The sequence below is a fragment of the Blennius ocellaris genome (assembly GCF_963422515.1).
Source record: "Blennius ocellaris genome assembly, chromosome: 5".
Lineage (NCBI taxonomy): Eukaryota > Metazoa > Chordata > Actinopteri > Blenniiformes > Blenniidae > Blennius > Blennius ocellaris.
In genome coordinates this window covers 18,481,074-18,504,971 of record NC_137654.1, presented here as the reverse complement: position 1 = coordinate 18,504,971, position 23,898 = coordinate 18,481,074, and the positions used below count along the sequence as shown (strand labels likewise).

General features: G+C 41.2%; 1 protein-coding gene across 1 annotated transcript in view; it reads left to right on the top strand.

The window, feature by feature from the left end:
* The window catches only part of pex14 (peroxisomal biogenesis factor 14), a 46,459-nt gene that overhangs the window by 9,257 nt on the left and 13,304 nt on the right, over positions 1-23,898 (top strand). The window contains exons 3-6 of the mRNA XM_080497311.1: positions 12,037-12,121; positions 18,422-18,547; positions 21,381-21,466; positions 23,222-23,324. Of these exons, the coding sequence (XP_080353437.1) occupies positions 12,037-12,121; positions 18,422-18,547; positions 21,381-21,466; positions 23,222-23,324 (400 nt within the window). The remainder of the gene's footprint in view (positions 1-12,036; positions 12,122-18,421; positions 18,548-21,380; positions 21,467-23,221; positions 23,325-23,898) is intronic.

The following is a 23,898-nucleotide window of genomic DNA, read 5'->3' as shown; positions in this document are numbered from 1 at the left end:
CCCACCCAGACAAAGCATTTTCATTTAGTTTTAGATAGATCTCCTTCTTTTTGTTTCCCCTCAACATAAGCTTTCAGATTCCTTTAATTTGCTATAAAGTTCACAGCAAATAAAGACGTGCTCGCCACTGTGTGTTAATGATGCACCTCGTCCATGTAGATGGATTTTTGTGTCATATTGTACAACTCTGGATCTGACCTCAGTCTGACCTTCTCAGCCCGGCCGCGGTGTGACAGAAGCAGCCTGGGAATATGGTTTGGCTCGTGTTCCACTACTTGGAGGAATGCCGCAGCTAGTTTCAGGCAAAGTTCATTTTGGAGATGTATGTAAAGTCTGTGATTAAATCGAATCCAATGTGGTTTAATGAATACTTAGGACTGTATTTGGATGGACTTTGTCCCAGCGAGTATATTAATGTAAACAGCCTGGTAACAGAGCTGTAATTTCCTATTCTCCCGCAATTTAGTGAACTGTCACTATGTGTTTACTCAAGAAATGATAGAAATACGACACCAGTTTAATTACATCGCAGTCATTTTGCCTCAATATACTTGGGAAAGTGGTCTTATTGAGCCGAGCTTCCTTTATACTCTCCATTCTGCTTTGTAATTACTTCAGCTTGATTTATCGTCTTTTCTTTGTGTTTATGGTTGTAAACTGCTTGACTGAGTAACTTGGTCTGAGAGTGGCTTGTCTCCTTGCAGCGAGGCTGGAAATCTCCCGATGAATCTGAGATGTCTCTGCTGTCAAGACTGCTCACATCGCTCTCAGCCTCCAATGTCACTTTCAAGGCATAATTACACAAGTTGTGTTGATTAGTATGAGAAGCAATTACGGTGGCTTTCCGCCGCAAATGGAGAATGTGATGGCTCTTGATTGACAGGAAGCATCCTGGCTTTAATAAGTAAATGACTATGGTAATTCAGGTACTGAGACCCTTTGATTTGTCAGCATCTTTCTAATTTTTGTGATGTCCTCTGATTTTAATGAACATGAATTTGATTGAATCCCTCTTCATTTCCCCCGTCCCTGCACCTGTCTGTCTGCCTCCTTTCAGACCAGCCCGTACCCTCGGCAGAGACTCGCACACTAATGCTTTCAGAGCTGAATAGTCCTGCCGCTGTGGCTGAAATTTCTCTCAGTGTGACTCCAGCTTGTAAAACTATAAAATAGGGGGGGGGAAAGAAGAGAGAATGGACAATTTGCTATCTCGGCACCCTGTTAAAAGGGCCTTTTAGCATGCAATGCTTTCACAAGAGCAGGAATCAGAGGAAAAATGATTTTGTAATTGACACTTTGGGGAACATTTTTTTCCTCTTTTTATCTGGCTTCCCAGTAAGTTATTAGCTGTTAATTGGTCGGCAAGCTCCCCTACAGCGCTAGATATTTGTTCAAATGCCGGGATCCCCTCAGTGCATTTGTAACTACACTTCTGAAAACGCTGCTCTGTCTAATTATGTAATAGAATACTGCCTTTTAGGCAAGTTTCTTTTAATTGAAAAATATTAATGCCAGCTCAGGGTAAGCTATCAGAACGAGAACACCTCAAAGAGCACGCATTGGTGAGAACCTCGTAGCACTATGGCGTACAGTGATGGAACAATCAAAAGCTTTTATAATAAGATCTGTGTGTTTTAGATATTTGAATGAGAGCCAAGCATTTCCGCTCAAATGTGATTGGCTTAACCCTCGCTCTCGTATTTCTTTCTTTGTTAACCACTGTCGGCCTAATCAACTAATTCCCTGTTTGTCTTAGTAACCCCCTATAGAGTCATACATGCATACATATAATAAAATAATTTGCTCTTGCACTCCCTAGCCCAGCTGTAATTTATATGGATTGAATGAGTGCTGCATTGTGGAAAAGCACGACTGGACCAAATGCTCGTTTGTCACCTCTAATAAATGTTGGAATGTAAATTATGAACTTATGCTTCAGATGTAAATGCACTTTATTCCAGTCCTTTAATGTAAACAGCCCACTCCAATACATTAAGGGGTACGAGGGGGAGAGCAGAGGGGTATTAGATGTGAAATTTTGACTGTTTTCACAATCAATAATAAACACAGAAGAGCCTAGATGGGGAAGGTTATAACGTATCTGAAGTCGCCTTCATAAATTATTGCATGAAAGCAGGCTTGTACACCAAAAATGTAAATACATTAATGTTATTAATAATGTAGTGACTAATAGTTCTATCAAGACTGTAATAGCAGTTTAATGGAATATGACAGCAAGAATGTATTACACTTCTTACGTTTAGACGGGACCTCACATGACATTTATCAGAGATTTCTGTTACAATTTTTTTGATTATTTTGTTAAGTTAATTGCTTCTTTTCCCCCCCGAACGTCTTCTTGGGGAGAGGGGCAAAAAACTGGTAATGGATATTAATTAATATGTGTCAGTTTTCTGGGTTTGATTAAAAATAATGAAAGCGAAATGCTAATGGGATTTCATAGTTTCTCTGTGTGTGGCACCCTGAGATTGTGGCTTTATCAGTGGAATCTGTAAGAAAAAAGAAAAAAAAAAAGATAGTGTGCTACTCTCTAGGCTACAATGGAAGCGACAGAATACAGAAACTGAGATAAATTATCTCAAAACCTCCTGAAATAAACCACTTAAGTGAATTTAATCAACTCTAATTAGACTAACTTTTAAAGTGTGGTCCCGAAATGTGATTTCTCTCTTCTTCTTTTTTTTTTTTTTAAGCTTTTAAACTCGAGCCTCAGTTGCAGATTCATCTCCTCTTCTCAAAGTAACTTCACCCTGCAGCTGAAGGAGTTTTATTTTCCTGATGAAAGAAACACGTGAATCATTTCTGACAAGTGACAGTCTTGGCAAGTTTTTTCTTTTTTCTTTTTCTGGCTACTGTGATGTACATTTAATATGCTGCTGTTTGCCAGACACATTGTATGGACTTGTTTTTTGTAAAGGTTACATAGCTCTGTTTTGTTTCACAGTTTTTTTTGTTTTTTTTCTTTCTTCCTTCAGCCTATCATTTACTCTAAACTGTCCTCGTGCGTCTTACTTTAGCTGCACTTCGCTTGGCACCGACTACACCTGCACCTCTGTGACTTTATCCACAGTCCACCACAGTCAGCATGCTGCCTTGCACAAAAAGGAGACTTTTTTTCAAAGCTGTGATTAAGTTTAAGGTCACAAGTGTGGACCAGCACAGTGATGGAGGGAAAGGAGAAAAAAAAAAAAAAAAAACCTTTCGTCTGTGGTACAACTGACAATTATCTTAACACCTGGAATGGCTCCCCTCCCTTGCATGTGCGTCAACACTGTCTACTTCTTGTTAATGCAGTGATTAACAGGGAGATCGCATTTGTTTTCCTGTGCAGCTCTCCTGGCAGCAATGCTTTGCTTTCTCTTTGATTAAAATAGTAGATGGATGGATGCACCGTAGCTCTGTCATGAACTTCAAAAGAAAGGGCGAGAGGGAGACGGTGGGAATGGCATAAACAGAGATGGGGCTGAGGCTTTTCTGCCCTCTTTAGGTTGTGTTAATTGTGTCATCGGGGGGGGGGGGGGGGGGGCCTGCAGTCATGTCTTAAAGTGCCAGCCAGCATGGGCAGTTGCCAAACGGTCTCTTCTTATACCTCCATATAATTCAATTTCATTTACATGGCGCTAAAAACAACGCGGTCAATCTCGAGGCACTTTGACAAACAGAGCCATCTATTCCACATGAGCAAGTCCATGCAACAGTCAGACCCCTCCGCAGGACCTGACTCAGAGATGGCAGCTGTGGTTAGAGAACAGAAATAGAGAAAAGTAAAAGATAGAAACAGAAAGAAGCAAGCAAAAAAAAAACAGAAGTCAACAAATGACTAACTCTCAATCTTCCTTGAAGTTGGACTTTTTTTCATGGTTATCTCTACATCTGTTGCAGCGCTTGCATGATGGTTGCAGTGTGTGGAAAGTGGTTTTTAGGTACGTAACTTGGGGATGTGAAAAAAGGAAGTGAAGGGGCTTCGTCAAGCAGCCTGTACTTCTGAAATGCACAGAGTGGCATTGTCATGTGTTTTCCGTGTCAAGGTCGACAGAAAATGTCAGAACAGGTGTGCATCTGCCGCTGAGCTGCTTGCCAACTCAGCCCCTTTGCTGTAACACGCCACCCTCCGTGACATTATAGTGGTTCACCGCGGGTTGCCTCCTGTACTCATTCTTCTGGAGGAGCCTGGTAAAAACATGTTGTTTTTTTGGTTTTTTTTATCCTCCCATCGCCATGTGACTTGATGCAGAGTTGCGATGGGTGTTGACAACCAAACAATGACCGCTGCCTTTAAATGTCACATCGTCATAAAAAAGTATGAGCAGTGACGCGCAACATTCCTCTCTGATTACTACCTCTTTGAGTTTTTGGCATCTGAAATAAACCTTTTATAATTGTTTGGAAGGGTGAATTTATTCAATGAAGGCTTCTTCAGAAATTTAGACACCCATTAAAGATCAAAATCTGATTTTATTAGGAGGGGAAAAAACCCATTCATGACTTGAAAACAGCGGTCGATAGATGTTTGTTGTCTGTTGATGTTTTCTTTTTATCATGGTAACATCCTCTGAATCTTGACAGCCATGTAGCAAAACCTGAAAATTGTGTCTCAACTTCTCAGAAGAGGTGGATTATTATGTTGAGGTGGGGCATCTATAAAAACATGGTACACATGCTTTTGTGTCTTTGGCATTTTATAACCAACGAATTCTTCAGTGTGCCGCCCAACTTGTTTTCAAAGGGTGAAACAAAGAATTATTATTTGATCTGTGAAACTCCCCTGATGTTCTCTGTGACTTCAGTTTGAAATGAGAGGAAAGACACGTGCTGCTTGCTGGACGCTGAGGATTGTGGTTTTCTAATGCTGTCGCCACTCTCTCCATACTTGTCTGACTCTTGAGGTTAGATTCTTCGCGTTAAGTTGGACGCCTCCACAAAAAGAGAATGAATCAACATTTTTCTTTGTCATTTAGTGTGATCAGGAACAGACCGTGCTGGCTCTCTTTCTCCAATCAAACAAAGGACGACCGCCTTAAGTTTCCTCCATCAGTTGATGGTGACTTCAGTCTGACACTGTAGATGTGTGGCCCATTGTCTTGGCAAGTGTGTCTAAATGTTTCTGACAGGTCTCTGTGAAAGGCAGGCCGCAAGGGTAAAGAAGCCAGCCTTTCAACCCCCCCCCCTCTCCTTTTGACTTCGCTTGTACAACCCCTTGCCAGTAGATGGCGATGTTCATCTTCTCTTGCTCTGCTCCTGCCTCGACGCGCCTCGTTCGAGCCATTCTTCGCCATTGCCTTTTCTCTGTGGCACTCGCTGTGGAAAGAGGGGTCTCACCCTGTGCGTAGGGTCATGCCACCAATTCCTGCCCCCCCCCCCCCCCCTCCTTTTTTTTTGAAGACCATGAAATTGCTGATCCAAGACACATGATTAGTGCATTCAGCCTATTGACTGAAGAAGAGTTGACACACGATTACAATGTCACTGGAATGTCACAATCTGCCCAAGTTGTCTTTGTGAGCGTGCTCTCATCCAGTGGCACGGTGTACCCACCAAGGAATAATTTGATCAATAAAAGGACACCTCTCTCACTATTGTCACTGGCCTCTCTATTCTGGTTTTATTAGGCAATTTGGCAGGCTGGCAAAGGCTGCACACAAATGCGATGCCAACTCGGTGCATCTTCACCCGTGCTCTCCCTGCCTTATTTGCGTATTGTAGTAGGTCAATTGAACGTGCGTGCGTGCGCGTGTGTGTGTGTGTGTGTATATGTGCGTGTGTGCGCGCGTGTGTGCGCGCGTGTGTGTGTGCGTGTGTGTGTGTATATGTGCGTGTGTGCGCGCGTGTTTTTCAGTCAGTCAGTGGGTGGATGCCTCCTCAGTGCGAGGAGCACTCCAGATCAACAGAGGAGGATAGGCTTGTCACTGTAAGTTGCTTGTGACGGGGGCGGCTCTTCTCCTGACACCACAACACAACTTCTGTGGTGTGTCGCTTGGACACAAGCTCCACGTTGTTTGCTGCTGGTGCCGCTTGCATTTTGCCTCAATCAACTAATTGAATGTGAAAGGCTGGCGGGCCTTGATGATATGAAGGACAACGCACACAGAGCGCCGGCAGTTTAAAGAAAGGACTTTGCGTTTGTTTATGTTACCGTCGCCAGGCACCTCTCCCATTTCTTTTCACAAAAGAACTTCACGTGAGCTTGTACAGACCTATTGAAAGGTTAAAAGTGGGATATCAAGAGGAAAAGTGTTGCACCGATTTCTGTAGTCCTCATTGCATTTATTTAAAAGAATAAAAATCGACATTTGTTGTGTATTTATAAAATCCCCCAAACACCAAATATTCTGAAATTTTGGTATGTTTTTTGGTCGATATTTAACAGATGTATTTTCATTACAATTTGTGCTGTTTAAGTTTAGTTTAGACACAACTAAAAACATACACACTTTCTGTACAGGTGTAAGTTTGATTAAATTTCATGTAAAAAAATGTTCCGTATTTTCTCATTTGTGTGAAATACAATTCTGGACTTGGCAAATTTTCAAACCCCATTACGACCACCCGTTGTAGTGCATGCCATCAATGTACAGTTGCACTGTGGATCTGTTGTAACACACCATGGAGCTGCTTGTCACTGAATGTCATCACAGACTGCAAACGGAAAAAAGAAAAATAAAAGCTTTGAATTACAGGAAAGAGGTACTGCATTAAAGAACAAAGGAGATCGATGGCAGTACATTAAATTTTATGCGAATGAAAAAAAAAATCAACTAATTAAAATTGATTACTCCTGCTTTGTAAATGTGTTTCTGAATTAAATTATTGTATGAAAACATTTTGACCAATCGTGGAGCTGAGGAAGTATCCATTACTCGATTGCAGCTGAGAAGGGGCTGGAATGTTTTGTGGTAGCTAAGTAGTTTGTTGTGCTCCGCTGCGACTCCCCTCTTGCACCCCCACTGCTAAAGTGCCACGGGTTAATCTCTGATGACCCTCATCTCTCAGAGCAGCCCCAGCCTCATGGTTTGGGCCTTTTACCTGAATTAAAAGGAATGTGTGTGCTCTATAAGTATTTTTTTTTTTTTTGCCTAAAGTGGGCGAATGCGAGGTGTCACCGACTGAGACACTCCTCTTTAGTCATCGGGGCTCTCAGAGCCCCACTGGGGATGTCCTTATCTAAACAGTCATCTGTCTCGCTAGTTTAGCAAGGGCAACCCCAGGCAGCATCACTGACAGTTACACATTAAGAAATGTCAGACTCGGCTTTATACCGTATCTCTCAAGCTGGTTTTGAATTGGCTGGGTGCCACATGTTGTTTTTTTTCTTCTTTTGAATATATATCTCACAAGAACGGAAAAAAGAATGCCTTTGTTGTCTCAAGTTATTTTTAAAACACCTGTTGTTATCATGATATGCTGTTTCTTCATGCTTCACTAAAATGTTTTTTTTTTTTGTTTTTTTTTTGGTACTTTCATCCTGCGTATCCTCATCTCAAAAGGACCCACATTTATTTTCTGGTTTTCACAAACTCGAACATTAAATACAGAAGAAGCATCCAACTTCTTGTTTGACCCCGTTTCTTCTTGTGTTTCTTTTAGACATATTGCAACTTAAACACGCTCTGAAGGACTCAAATGACATCATCACACATACTCAGTAAATTGAACCATAAAATATGGTCACGGTTTTCATTATTGTAAAATGTGTTTGTCTTCTCATGGGAATGAGACAACTCTTTTTTTTCTTTTTTTTTCTTCCTGCGAGTCTGACTTTCAGAGCTGCATCATATGCAGTTTTTACTCTCAGTGAAAATTTACTGTCTTGATGTTTCTCACCAGCAAGCCTGCTCAACTTTATTATGTTCACGATGACAGACGTCTGATAGTTCAATGCAGTTGAGTGGAAAGTTTGGTTTGTACGTGCAGTGGTCTTGAAAAAAAAAAAAAAAGCACAATTTCCGCCCCCACCCTTACAAAAATTGCATAATGTCCTTTTGATGTCATGATCGTAGCCTTGCCCATGGCTCTGACACTGATACAATGCTGTATGTTATTTTTAAACCTTTGCATAGCAAATGTCAATGCAGTTTTCCATGACCCTTTTCTCATCTGCTGAAATGTCGACTCTGACCTTTAAATTTCAAAAGTTAGGATCATTCAATAAAGATCGAATACATTCAGAGAATATAATGCACAAAAAAATGTCTCGCTAATTTACTGTTTGTACAAGCTGCAGCATTTAAAGGGACGTAAACGTAGTTAGTCACCTTGTAGTTTTTCCTGGAGATTGGAAAAAAAGCCCACATTTTACCAGCACTCCCATCAGATTTTAGTTGAGTTTCAGTAATGGCTGCTGATTTGATTTTCCCACATTGTGTCTCTCTGTGAAAAGCTGCACTGCACAAAAATAAAGACGGGAAACAATGAAGCAAGAAACAAAAGGTTCTTTCTCTTTCTGTACAGTCATTGTCGGAGCGGTTTGTCTCCAGCAGGGCCCTCGAAACTCCTGCAGTGTCAGAACAAGTGTGGATGTGAGCTCAATGCTCAGGCCTGCACCTCACTTCCTGATGTCTCTCAGGGTCAATAATTCCCTATAGCTGCTCCCATGAGGCCTTGCTTCCTCCACTAAAGGTCACATTAAGGCAGGCAAGATGTCACAATTAGAAGGGCATTTGAAGCTCCTCTTTTAAAAAAGATTAAAAAGCACTGTTGGCCACATCAAGCAGTCAGGCGACTAAAGGAAATACAATAATTGCATTAAAACTTAATTCCTTTCTGGCAGGGCTCTGATATCAGAAAGGTATAGGGTTAAGTCATTTAAGACAGCTGCCCCTGATAGCAAATCATCCATGAAAGCACCAAATTAATAAAGGGCTTCATTTTTCGCTGTCTCTCACTTTCTCTCGCTTTTGGTCCTTCAAACGTGTGTTTGGGGGGGAAATTTGAGACTCGCCTAACACAATCTTTGCTCATGTCTATCAGTCTGTTATTATATCAGGGGCACTTCTCCTCGAATGTACAGGCCGGGGCAATTTGGAATGAATTGATTCACAGTGAGACTGAATCTTATACTTGCTAATGATTTCCTTTTAGCCCCTCCAGTGCATCCCCCACCCAACTTCAGGTTCCATCGTACCCTCCAAATGTCTTCATTGCCACAGGCAACATTTGTATATAGTCTTTTAGATTAGAGAGTGTGGAATAAACACTTGCCTTACATGTGACTATCTTTCTGTTACAAAAAAAAAAAAAAGAAAGATTATGAGATAATCTAAAATGTTCTCTCAAAATGGCATCAAGGATCCATAATATGCAACAAACCGCTGGAAACTCACAGTTTGAGTTTGCCTCAGTAATTTGGATCGAGTCCATCCAATGTGGTTTTGGTTAATTTTATTTTAAAGCTGAAAATAGCTTCATATTCAGAGACGATCATAAAAATACAAATACACAGTGCAGTGCTATTTCCGTATAATATATATATCCTGATCCGTTTTCCCCTCCTTCTGAATTCCCATAATTCACCCGTAAAACATCCATAGGTCTAACAGCATCCTATAGTTGAGTGCTATTACTAGTTAGAGTAAAAATATACAACTGGTTACATGGTTTCCCTCCGGCCTTTATCTACGTGGCTCGAACATAATTGGATTTCACCCTCATTTCTCACAATTCAAGGCATCACAATTGCAATTTTCAGACAAGTGGGCTGCGAAGACTTGTCCAATTCAAACTCAATAACATTTCTGTAATCTTGTCCGTTCATCAAGTTCACTCTCTTTAAGTGTGTTGGTTAATGTTATCTCTTGGTGTGATTGAGTTTTCACCTCTTTTTCAGCTTTACCTGACACTCCCATTGGTTATCTGGTTTGCAAAGATTATTACTCTTAACATAAAGCACTCTGGTGCATTAGCAGTCAAACCTTGACAAGAAGAGCCGGGATTATTATTGCAACCAAGAGGATTTTGCAAGTTTCCCATGAGTTACGAAGAAAATTCCCCCATTTTTCAAAAAATTATTTTAGATAGTCACTCAGCCGGCCCAGACGCGCATTGTACTGCTATCTATCATGTGTTCCTAAAAGCCCAGTTGTGTGCTACCCAACACTGTAACTGGGGTGATCTATAAGTCAATAACAAGACTGAAATCTGTGCAATGTGGTTATAATTGATTGAGATGTCTAGATGGAACTTGTGCAAAGCATTTATGTCATCTGCTAAGAAGTGCACTTTTCCTCTCCCTGAAGATCTACCACTACAGTTTTAACCAAATGGACATTTGTCTCATTAGTTTGCCGCTGAGCTAGCTGCGGTCCTTACTAAGATGTCATCCTTATGCCTGTTAACATTGATACAATTTTCCTGTCAATATTGTGCTCCTGAAAATTTTCAGGGAATGTAAACAAGGATTGCTCATTCAGCATCTTCTTTCTCTATTAGGTCATTACCACTCACACCGGCTGCATCACCCCGCTTACTGGAATAATATTAAAACAATGGATTTTCAAGCCTTTATCTCCGTTCTCGCTCCTCCCCACTATCCTGGAACGGTGTGTTTTTCCAAGATCACATCTGCTTTGTCTTGTTATCGAAGGGATATTTTCTCAGTGTTTTTACAGTATCTTTATTCCCAGAACATCAGTTGGGGGTTCGCCATGCAAATGGTTTTATCTGGTTGTCACAATAAAGGTTCCGGGTGACTGACTTTAATAAGCCGTCAGCATATCGAGATCCAGAAAATTCCATACCCCATTGCATAACCCTTGTGTACATCAAGGTCACGGTTGTGTCTCCGGGAAATGGTAGATTAGTTGTGGCAAACATCTCAGGGGATCAATCTGGTGCATTTTGATAAAGTTCACTGTGGAAGTTTTATCGCTGCATAATTATCCCAGAAAATACGGTGAGCACGACGTATGTGGATGCACACAGTTGAATACGTTTCCAGAGGTCTCATTAAGACGGCTGTGCCGCGGTTCTCCACTGCGTTGCCCCGGTGTCGCAGAAATCTTGCTTTTTAAACAGCCTCTCCGCCACTCCCACCGCTTGGACAAGTTTAAACTGCAATTCTTTTGGATTGAAACAGCTTCATAGTATATGCAATGCATTACCTAAAATGAATTACCACTGGCAGGGCGCTCAATCACTTTGTATCTTTCAACACTAAGAGAAAAGAAGAGTAATCAAAACCTTTCAACCTATTAGAGGGATGACTTTTACAATTGAATCACGGGGACCACAGGTGCGATAATAAGTCATCGAAACCTCCCCTCCAGTGTGTTTCCCCTTTCTCCGTGTTCTTACATATTTATCTATTTTAGGAGGCGCCACTTCATGGCGCCCACTTCAAATTTATGTTTTAATGCCATTTGAGGAAGAATTTTTTTCCCCCTCTTCAATTCTTGGAAATGCATACTGGGGTGGAAAATTAAGGTGCATCTCGAAGGAAAACATAATAGAATCGATGAACGCAGTGCACTTAAAACTACTGATGTTCTGATGCTATTTAACGTTCTAGTGCATTAACGTTTCAAGTCATTACAACATTCAGGCTGGGTGATTTGATCATGGCAGGTTTTTAACTGGAAGAATTACAGAAGTTTTCAGCCTAGGATTCTCAAGTTATTAGATACAAATGATCACCTCTGCATTAAGTATAGATTTTCTTCCACTGCGCACTTAAGAATGGAAGTTTGTCTTTAAGAGGGTAATAGCAAATTAAGCTCCATACTCCATTTGTCCAGCACTCTTGATGGGCTAATTTTATAACTGCTGATTTGGTCATTCCCCACATTTAGCTGGAAAGTGGTCAGGTGGTCTTTTTCCTCACTGCTGGATATGGGGTGTGTGTAAAAGCAACTATCAAATGGAATCCATTTAAGGTTTTTGTCGGATTTATAATCAACCTTTTTCTTAAGGACGGTCTAGACTCTTGTTTGTCCTGTTAAAAGCATCAGTTTCCTGCCGAGCTTATCGTCTTCCTCTCATATGATCTCATTATGAGGAATAAAATCACATTTGTCTCCGCAGATTACCACAGCAGTACAATTTCTGCAGAACCCAAAAGTACGTCAGAGTCCCCTGGCCACCCGAAGAGCCTTCTTGAAGAAAAAAGGTGAGAAACTTTCAATTTGCTCCGTACATACACCGAAAACACACATTATCTCTTTATATGTATGAAGATAACTGTTTGAGATTCCAGTTGTGCTTTTTTTGTGTGTTTTTTTTGTTTTTTAGCAAAATGTGCACGGCCTGTTGTACTGCTATTGTCTTTCCTTTTATTTTGGGAAGAAAAATCTGTAAAGGTCAAAGGTTGTGGCCACAGCTCTTTGCCCTGGGGGGACTAATAAGGGGTCGATTTAGCTTCAGAGAACATGATTCAGGCCCTGTGAATAAATGACACACCAGTTGGGATGCTCCTTTGGGTTCAGGAAAATTAATATTGACAAACTCCCTCTGCGTTTTCAATGGAATTATCAATATTGCCTTCCAGCATTTTAACCCTTTTACTTAATTTAACTGTTCTCGTAAATTTGAGGCACGACAGAGCGGGGTCCTCTAAGCAGGGGGAGCTCCAACGTTTGCTGGCTCTTCACTTTCTTTGCAATTCATTGAGATATTTTCAACACATCGTAGAATATTGTCTATGCAATAAAACTTGCAAAAAGCTTTATTACTCCGAACTCATTTAAGTCGGTTCAATATGATGCAGTGGCGGAGTTGTGTGCTGTTGTGCCACGTCTTTCTCGCAGCGAGCCCATGGCTGAGCGGCGCCAGCATGGAGCTAAAGTGCGAGGCTTCACCTTAAATAAACACTTAATGCCTAATGTTTGCATCTGGGTTTGTTACGAGACAGCTCGGAGGGATGGCACCTCCACAGGGCCGCCGAGGGTCTTCGACTCCAGCATTAGTGTAGCCAAACGGTGAAAAGTGAGCCTAAAACCTCTGTGACTCGGACAGGTAACCTGAGACCAAATCCATGGTTGCCGGCTGTTGCTACACTCGTCTCATATGGCTCCAGTGAGCCTCGATATATTCTAAATGTTTTCTTTGGCTTTTTGTGTCATTATTGACAACAGAGGTATGCTTATAATGCGCTGTCTGTTACTTCCTAATCTATTAAATCCACTTCTTTACCAACTGATGTCCTTCTGCACTTTGATTTTGTCCTACTTTTCGCTTTGTTGCAAACTTCATAGAACTCCTCTCACCAAAATGCTTTTCTCTTGCTGCACTTTAGATGCATGAAATATGTATGATGCTTTAATGCAGATTTATTTAGGAAAATCGGTTCCACTGTAGGTCTAAACAAGAACTGTTGATTTGCATGAAGGCATTGATCTCACGGAAGAAGAGAGAGGAGATAGATATAAGCAATCAAACACTAAGCGCAAAGTATGTTAGAGAAGCACTCTGCAGTATTTCTTTGATAACTCTTGACTTGTATTGTACAGCCACGTTGTCGGGAGCCAGTAAATCTTTTACATTTATTTTTCTGTTTAAGGAAAGTGCTTCATTGTTGCCCCATGCTTCATCATATCAGCTGGTTGATTTCACCTCAACACTGTCATTCTGAGCTGAGAGCTGCATTTCAAGATGTTAATCTTACAAAGAAATCTTGGGAAAGCTCTTTGAAATACATACTGAATGATGATGTGACATCAGTTTTAACCAGATATAGTTTGAGAGGTTTGTGAGTTGATCAATTGTGTGTCTCATATCCAATTTGTAATATTTACCCATTCCTTCCAAGCCCTTCATTTCCTGATTAGTGCCTTCGTTTTTTTAAAAGTTTTTAAACAATTGTAAAACAAGTGCTTGAGGAGTTTTAAGCACTTTGTGTTTGTCTGTACTTGTGATTTGCATGTTGGTCAGATTGTCAGGTTGGACCTCCTTTATATAACTTCAAACAGGCTCACGTATTCATCGGATGTTTTGCGTGAATGGTTCCCTTTACGTGATTTCATTGTGTCTCTCTTGGTTCTAGCACTGGGATTTGACTGTGTCACTCCAAAAGTCTCTGAATCAGATGTTTGTGCAAGTGCCTTTGGCTTAAGTGAGACCAAAAACAAACAGAGCAGTACTGCAACTTCATTCGTTTCTGCACCCAACGTGTATTGTCCTCTCAACCTTTTGACAGAAAAATGCAATCATCCTCCTCCTCCCACAGTCACCACAGCAAATGTGTCAGTCTTAATTTCTAATACGGTTTAATGTCATATTTATGTAAATACTTCTGGATTTTACTCTATATTAACAGCCAGAAATGTCAAAGCACACATAAAATGAAACAATACCATCTCCCGGTAGAGTGGAATTTAAATTGGATTCCTCTTGCTGCCAGTACTTACGCTGGACAGCTGATGAAGGGGAAAATAGGGCCCACTTTGATTGCATGTTGCAGAATCTTTACACAATAATCTCAGTCGTGCATATTATTTCCTGGCGCATTTGTACCCTAATCTGCACTGAATGATGCCTCTCTGGTTACATCTCCTTTTTTCCCAAAGAGATCCTAATAGCGTGGTTTATTTCAATATTCATTGAAAAATATAATTTTCTGTTTTCCTTCAACTGTCAATTTCAGGGTATGAATTGGCAATTATGCAGTCCAATATTTCGAGCTGCCCTTCTTGAGTCCTTGAAGTTGAATAAACTGGATGAAATATTGAAACTTTGTCACTTTGTAATATAAATCAAAATTTAAACCCAGAGAAGCTGTCTCTTTCTTTTACTGAGGAGTGAGGAAATGAATTGCATTTTAAACTGTCATACAGCAATCTTGAAGCAATTTTGCTTTACTTGTCCCTTGCCAAGATCCAGTAAATTTTATTGTGTTTGAGTGAAATATAATGTGCTACATTCTCATCTAGTGAATTGTGCCGTCTGTGTCGCCTTCAATTAAGAGATGCAACAACTAAAGAGCATTGGGCCCCATTTTGTCACCGCCATTTAGACCAGACAATTAACAGTTACACACATAATTACCCCCCAAAAAATCCAATTCTCGGGACAAAGTCAACAACACTTTCCAGCTTTCAGTGTGTCACTTCGACCGTAGTCCCGGTGCCGACATCAGTCAGCAGCTCCCGTATTCCCGAAATGAATGCAGTTTGTTAGGGAAAAGTCAAGCTCGGAGAAGCGCATACATTGTTGCGATGTCGGTAAATTCAGTACGTGAAACAGCCACAGTACTTTCCCTGTCAGTGAAACTTAAATGATGGTTTGACTTATTCACTTTTTATACTGTCCTGGTTGTTATCGACCTGAATAAAAAATGCTAATAGATTTCACCCTGAGCAAAGGCGATCTCCGGACCGCCGATCGAGGGTCACAGGAAACACAGGTAGGCTTTTGGTCTATTACCATACCTGGTATGAAGGTAAGGGTAAGGTTCATCATCCCAGATATTAATAGGATGCTGTTTGTAAGTGGGGTTATGTGACTCACCTCTCGGACAAAAATGACAATGACCAAGGCCTGCATGGAAGGTAAAGGGATTGATGTGGTTATAAATAACTCCACGGCGCCACCTAGCCGAGGCCTTGCCTAGTTTGTCATCAGTACAAGGCGATAAAGCAGGGAAATGAGAGCAGAGTCTCCTTTTTTTAATACATAAATGAATACTCTATGAGAGTGGTCATTATTTAGGGCATGCCATTTTCAAGCCATTGAATGGAGCCAAATGACATGTAGAATCTCCCTCGCCAGTACAGCGTGAGAAACAGGTTGAACTTCTTCTTAATAACCCATTGACCTCCATCTATTTATGACCCCTGCCATACATTTTTTTTTTCTTTTTCTAAATACGATATTCAAAATGTAAGTAGTTTTCACTCAAGGGCAACTTCATAATTCAGGCCTTGGAGGACAGTAAAGAAAGCATTCACCTTTTACCACCCAAAATATTTTAGTAAGCAATTTTTATAATTGGCTGTCCGAGCTAGGTCTTGACCCATAAAGTCCAGAAGTGCCAGAATTGGAGAAATAGATTTAATGCAAGAGCCTTGCTGCCTCTTTGCCCTTAAAAAATGCCTCGCGAATACGAGCCTCTGAAAATAGAGCTGTAAATAACCTGACGAGCAATGGGTTTTCCTTTAAATAAATACCGATCAGGTTTATGTTGAAAGACAATAGAAAACGTAGCCCAGATATGCAGTTTACAGTATTTATAGCTGTAATATCGAGGTGCCAGCACCGTAATTTCATGCCCCAATGAGAATGGCAAGGTCAAAGCAAATGCTTTGGCAGAGCATCTGCTAATACGGTGACTCATAAACAGGCACTGCGTGTATCAGGTGCACCAAATAATACAGTATAATGAAATACAGAATAGCTTTCCATTATTGTTCTTTTTTATGGTGTCGTCATTAGATGTAATTTATGTCTTAAAAAATTCATCTCCCCACAGGTCGATCTGAAATGGGGGTCCAGGGGTCATTCCACAGGTTTTGGAACCCATAATAAATTTCACAATCCCTTTTTTGTCTTTTCCTTTTATATGTAAAACTCACTTTCACCTTGTTCCTTTTTCTTTTGGATCTAAGGGCCCTTTCATTTGCTGTTGTCTTTCCCTAAACAATAAACAGATCAGAGCCGGGAACACAACTTGGCAAGCTGTAATTTGACTAGAAAACAGCTTTAGGAATTTCCATGTATTTTATTTTGATGCGAGGTGAAAAACCTTTCATTTGCTGCATAAACAACATAACGACATCAAAGATGTAACCATCCATTAAGATGTACATATATTATTGTCAATGGCTGCTTAAATGTAGAAAAAAAAGACTTTACATTTCAAGGTGAAGGGAAGTGTTTTTATTTATTTAATTTTTTTTCTCCCCCCCCCTTTATTTGGTGAAACCGAGATCACTGCATGTCTCACTCAATAGTCTGTCACCATGTAGTCTGCGGTGGTCAGATGAATCAGGAGTCCGGGGACACGTTATTGCTTATTTGACAGTGCAGTCTGACTGCACAAAGTCAGCACATGGCGCTCGCCACTTCCTGGCACTCTGGACCTGCTGGAGACGACAAGCTGGCCAATATTTGCCTTCAATTATTCAACAATTTTCACGGCCATTCCTTTGAGCGTTTCAATAGGTGACAGTGGCATGAACCTTTTGATAGATTATAAAAGAATTGGACTGCTGTAACATGGACAGGTTATAGGGTAATCTATGATTACGATTAAACCCGCTGTTCACATGTGACCCACAATTAAACCAGTACAAAGACGGGACTTGCTTTGATTCAAGTATTCCGATTATATCTTTGTTTTTCCAGTTTATTCGAGCACATATTGGTCGCAGTCCATGTTGATGTCACTGTGCGCTTGTCTTGTGAGATCACTACTAAAAATATTTTTATATGACTCTTTCTGGTGTAACTCGCTGGAAAATCTACTGAATCCTGAAGGAAAACTTCAAGTCAGAACCTCGGTTATAAAAGGACTTTTCTGACTGTGAAAGAAGGGAAGCGTATTAAAAAAAAATGAAAGAAAACAAACTCATGTTAAATTGCTAACAGAGACACTATTAAGCTGTAGTGAGAGGTTTACAACATTATAATGTAAATGTAGCTGATTCTTCATCATGAGACAAGCCGGAGTTCTTCACTTCTCAGTTGTGCATTATGTTCCAGTTTTGGTTCTTTGTCTTTGGCTTTCTCTTAATCATTTTGCCATAAATGGGTTAATGTTGTTTTTTTAATTGTTCTTCATCAAAAGTTGTAATTATTTCCGTTGTTTAGACAAAGATGCTCATTAAAAGATGAGACCCACAGCAATGGCAGCATATGGCATCTGAAATAAAATCCTTTCTTGCCACAAAAGGAGATGTTCATATTAGATTTTTTTTTTTTCTCCTCCCACTCTGATTCTCCATCAGGGAGCCCTTTGCAATTTAATCATCACTAAAATCATTAAAAAGATCTGAAGATTAAATTATATTGGCATTTGCAAAATTATGTAATACATTTACATTACAATGAAGAAATTAAAATAATGCATTTTCGCTGTCTGGGGTGTATGAAATCTCCACATGGGAAATATAACTGGAGAAGTGGACAGACTCTTATTTTCTTTGCCTTTGGTGGCAGTTAATAGGCTAGCAGGGTTTCAGATTTCATTTTGTGAACCTTTCCGCACTATCTTCCTTTGATGGATGTCCCTGAAACAGAAACTCTCAGTGGAATTTTTGAATTATGAAGTGAAAATACATTTCCAAGAAGACGGCTGGTAAAACAGAATGGGAGTTGACGTACTTTCGCAAAATTGTACTTAAAAGATTTGTGGAGAGCTTGGGAAGTATTTAAGCCTACTTTATGACGGCCAGGGAACCTTTCGGTGTATTCCATTATCGCATAGTCACCGCACGTCCCCCGGATGTCTTAAAGGTGTGCGTCTTGATTTCAGGACTGACTGATGAAGAGGTGGAGTTGGCCATTCAGCGCTCTGGCAGCACAGAAGAAGTCCTCCCTGTCATCCCAGTGGTGCCCCCACATCAACTCCACGCAGCGCACCTCGCCCCTGTGCCACTCAGTGAGTACATGCCTCCTCTCCTCCTCTTATGACACTGTGCATATATGTGCACTGGTTGAGTTGGACTTCAAACTCAGATCCAAGTCCAACATATGTTTTCCATCCTGCTTTTTAAAAATGTGTACGCACACACACACTGCACTAAACTTTCCAACTACTTCAATCTGTAAACGTGAACAATCGCTTGTACCTGATAGTATTTGGCATGGTTGTGAATTCCCGACACGGGGAGTATGGCATCGCACTGCAGTCTTATGAAGTCTCTTTTGCCATTCTGTTTCAAGAGGTTCCACCCTGGCAAGACCCCACACCGCAACCTGTATCTTTATTACTCCAGGAGGTTATGAGTGCTGTCCACTGATTTACCAATGCAGAATGAAGTCCGCGTAATGCTTAACCCATATGACAATGATTCCAGATGTATTCCACCCTCATTTATTACCACACTGTCCTTGACTCCCCCAGCATCTCATGTTTTGTAATGAAAGTGATGTTGATGGGATGGCCATGTAGTTAGGGAGACTCGCAGCTCTCTGTCCATAGTGGGGGGTTTTATATCAAAGCTGCTATAAGGGAGCTGCATAATGAGGTGAGAGCGGGGTGTCTTGTATGGGGGGTCATGCCGAAAAGAGGGGGCTACCTCCCTTTGATGTCCTTCTTATGGGGACGGTGTACAGGGACCCGCATCCATCTCTGTCGAAGTAATGGATACTCTGATCTCTATTTCCACACGGTAGAAGGACAGGAAGGCCTCCACTGAACCCAATAAATTTGAGAGGAGATTGGAAAAACGGGGGATGGAGACCACAGTTCCACAGCTTAAGTGACCAAATAAAAAAAGGAAGATGGCAGAATGGAAGTGGTGTAGAAAAAGGGAGAGACAGAGGAAGAATGGGAGGTCCTGACGGAGGGGGGAAAGAGCAAGTGAAGACCCCTGGTGATGCAGTGAGGCTTGTTCAGGGTCAACCACCCATCCCAAGGACTCCAAGGCCTTTGAGATGCATGGTATTCTGGGATAGGTGGCAGTCTATCTCAGCTATAATGTTGATGAAGACCCAAATTTATGTGGTTACCATATGGATGTTGGGGGGAATGATTCAAAATTTTCGATAGGAAAGGTTACGGGTTCATTGCTGAATGCTGCCACAGCAATGAGGCATGCCCTTGAGTAGAGGATAAAAAAAAAAAAAGCTTTCACCTTGAAAATGTACCATATCGTCTTGTATGACAGTGGGCCTTTCATTTTATTTGCATGTAAAATCACACAGGGGCTACGGCACAAGATCAATCTGGTTTGCTTACTTCAAACCAGTAAACATGTACCGCATAACCCATTAGGTGGAATCAGACCTGTAATAGAATATCAATGGTGTGCTTCAGTGGCCCAGCATCAAATCATTTCCTATTCATTTTCGAACCACCAAAGTAAATAAAAGAAAAGAAACCCTCATATTTCCTGCAGACCTGTTTGTTGTTTAGTGACATTTTCAGTTGAATGCCTCTCTTAAGTGGGGAATTTCCACCTTGACAGACAGTTGGCCTACCAAGATGACAGCTTGCACAATGACACACTTTCACATTATCTGTCACTCAGCAAGACAGTCAACTCCTCAACGCACAAATACTCGCTCTCTTACCTCTCTGTTTATTTTACAAGGTTTATACACAAATGCTCTACTTCCCACCCCACCAAGAGTAAAAAAAAGGAAAAGGAAGAAAAATGTGGAAGACAATGGGTGTCCTTTATGAAACAGCAGGATGGGGAGTGCTTGTTTGCGCTGATGCTTAACCCTTATGGTTCACATAATCTGTGTAAATATAGATGATTACCGCCGCACGCAGAGAAAACATGTGGTGCACATTTAAAAAGTATATTTTTATCATTGCTGAATTTGTTTCATTAAATTTGATTAGTTTTTACACATTTTGTATAATTTCCCACAAATTGTGAATACGTTTGGGTTTTTTTTTTTCTTCTTCTTTTTTTTTTTAAACAAATGCATATTGTATAAATCAATGAGCTTTAATAGCATCTATTATTGCATAATATTGTGTGGGTACCTAATTTAGAGCCTTATACAGAACAAACTGTATATTCTGACATCCTTCTGTCAGAATCAGTGTGAACTTGAGCACCAATTTCAGCTTGACCTTCTCATCTGTTGGTTCAGTCAGCCTCCATGCTCTATGTACATCAATGATTCGGCCGCCAGTTCACGACTTTTCCTTCCCTGGGACACCTTTCAAATGATACTGACAAACATAGACCACACAAAAGCTTTAGATTTGGAGACGCCCTACTCAGTCAGTCAAACTAGCTTAGACCCTTGTGGTTTCCAATTTCTTTTTCTGCTCCCTAAACTTTGAAGCAAAATTGCATGTTATGTCTTATACATCCCATCTACTAACTAATAATGTGTTATTCAGAGCATGCCTCCCATACAGTCAACAGAGAAGGTGTAGGTCAAAGCCGATGCTGGTTAAATCTACCATTATCATACAATATTTAACCGTGTTTGAGTTTGTACAAGCATCAGACATCACAACCAGTCATTTCTTCAATGGTGGAGCTGGGTTTTCCGACGTATGGTCAATGTATTTTCCTGTCATTTCACACATCTGTGGGCTTTCATTGATTTGATTTCTATACAGTGTGAAAATCAATTGGCTGACGCGTGCTTGTGAAACTTGCTTGTGTTGCGTAATCCATCACACTGAACACTTGCATTACTCATGCAACTACAAGTTACATTATCACAGTGGCCTAATGTGGCGTGCCTGATTTGTTGTTTCCAAAGATCAGTATTTGACCCTGTTTCTTTGCCACGTCCAGGCCCTGCAGGCTACAGATGGAGAGATTACGGCGCGCTCGCCATCATCATGGCGGGCATTACTTTCGGCTTTTATCAGCTCTACAAGGCAAGTTACAGCGCTCTCGTTCGAGCAGGTTTCATTCTCTGATTTTGTTTTCACATTGATTCTTTTTTTTTTTTCTTTTCTTTTTTTCTTACACCCTACACGTGTCTGTTCTACCTCTGCTGTATATTGCATTAAATTGGTGGGCATCAGGTTTTGATAAATCGTGGTGCTGGAATAGCAGACGCCTCTGCACTACGTAACAACACTCTGGTCTTGTTATTAAAGCTCGCCTGCTTTACGTCAAAGCATGATCTCATTTGAACTCTCTCTTTTTAACTTCCCCATCCCTCCTCCTCTCAGTTAATGATTTTTTTTTTTTTTCCTTTAAAAAATAAATTTGCTAACGCAAGCACACCACAATTTTTTTTTTGACGTCCACCAGTCTAAAAATAATCACCCCGGTTTTTATCGGGCTCCGCAGCCCTTGAACATGAGCTCATGACGCCCCTTGTCCCCGGTGACATTAATCCCATAGTGGTTGTTAGTAGTAGTGTGAGTGGCATGTGGAAGCCATTACTCTCGTTTTAGAGGAGAACAGGAGCTCCAGCAGTAGCTCTTGGCCTCGATGACAGGCTGCTCTCCTTTGTGCGCAGGAGAGACGGGGAGCACCTACCATGTTCGTACATATGCCTCCCTGACCCTGTCAGACGTCCTCGCCTCTCTTCAGATCCTGTTATGTCCGATTATTTTATCCTTCTTTTCATAAAGCTCTGTCTCGGCAGACAAAAACACACTCCGCAGCAGTCACTGTTTCCCCACATACAGCAGGGCTTGCCAGCCACGAGTCACCTGGGAGGTGGGATTCCCTGGTGGGACGGCACAGGTTGCTGTCATGTCACTAGAGTGTAGCGCCAGCCGCACCATATGTCCAAGCTTCTGGCCATACTTTATTTATGTTATGGTGCACCTTGTAAACACCACACTCCCAGCAACCCACTTATTAATTACCACGTGTTGACACCCATTTAATCTTTTTCTCTAAAAAGTGTTTATTACTTGCGCTGGTGTGGCTGCGTGCCACCTGAGCTGGAGAGAAAACCCGGCAGAGAGCCTGGAACGGGCCGCTAGCGACGGAGTCATTCAGCTCTAAGCAAAAGGCAGGCAAAAGAAAACAACACACTTTTATGATTTTGAAAGCAGTTCAGTTCATTCTATTTGGTGAACTTGGCTCCTCGCACACATCATCAGGGTTACGCTCACACTGGATAACAAATGTCCTCATTTGGCTGTCAAACATGCATATCATTTGGTAGCATTCTGTTTATCGAGTAGGCGTAAGAAGATAAACATGACATTGTTTTGGTTTTTTTTTTCTTCCATATTTTTTTTCCTGTCGGCATTCCATAACTTTTTTTTCTGTTCATTTAATTTTTATTGCTGCAATCAGTTCATTCACAAACATATATTATTGGTGTAAATTCCAAACACATTGTAACAATCAAATAAAACTCAGAAATAACTTTATGTATTTAAACGTTCATAAAATGTGTTGATTATTGTTTTAAACCAACGCATGGTTTCGTCTTAATATGCGTGCTCATACGTGTCTGATCAGTCCGTATCTGTATTGCTCTAATGCTATTGTGGGAAATGCATGCTCCTATTCATTCAATTCAGACCGTGAGGCTGGAGTCCAGTAAAACAATGCCCGTGATCCTCTCCTGCCAAGTCTATGTGGCCTTGTCTTTTCCTCATCTTTCTGCTCCTTTCCACCAAAGAGAGAAGTGTAATATTGTGCCATGCTTTTAATTGCAGAAATACATCCTTCCCCTCATTATGGGGAGACGAGAGGACAAGCAGCATCTGCAGAGGATGGAAAGCAACATTGCGGCAATGAGTGGCACGCTGACACAGACAGGTGAAGATTAATATCTTCATCACTTTCTCCCTCCTTAACATTTTCCCTCATTTATCTGTCGCCAAAATCGGGGGGCCCCGCACGTTTTTAACAAATGACGCCGCTGTCATTTCGCTTTAATTTGAAATTGCTTGTTTACTGTCAGGCTCGGGCTCAATTAATTACGTTTCGCTGAAAAGCTCTTAACCTCGGAATATTAATGAGTTGGGAAATGACAACTTTTCTTCCACCCCCAACCCATCCCCTCTCACTCCCCCTTTCCATCCGTCTCCCCCTCCCTTCAGCAGCCTCACCCCCCCCCCCCCCCCCCTCCATCCAAACCTCCATCGCCATCATCATCATCCACCCTCTTCCCCGTAGGTGGGCAGAAAGTTCATTTTAATTTTGTGTGCATGTAGGCACACATTTGTGTTTGTAAGCCGGCTGTACGTGTGTGTTTGTGTGCGTGCAGTACGGCACTGTGTGGCGTCTGGGCTCAGCACTGGCCCTAGTGTGATTAAGTGCACAGTGACAGGTGCGGCTCCCATGTTGGACAGGTGAGGAATCTCAACCTGGCTGTCAGACGTGGAGAGAG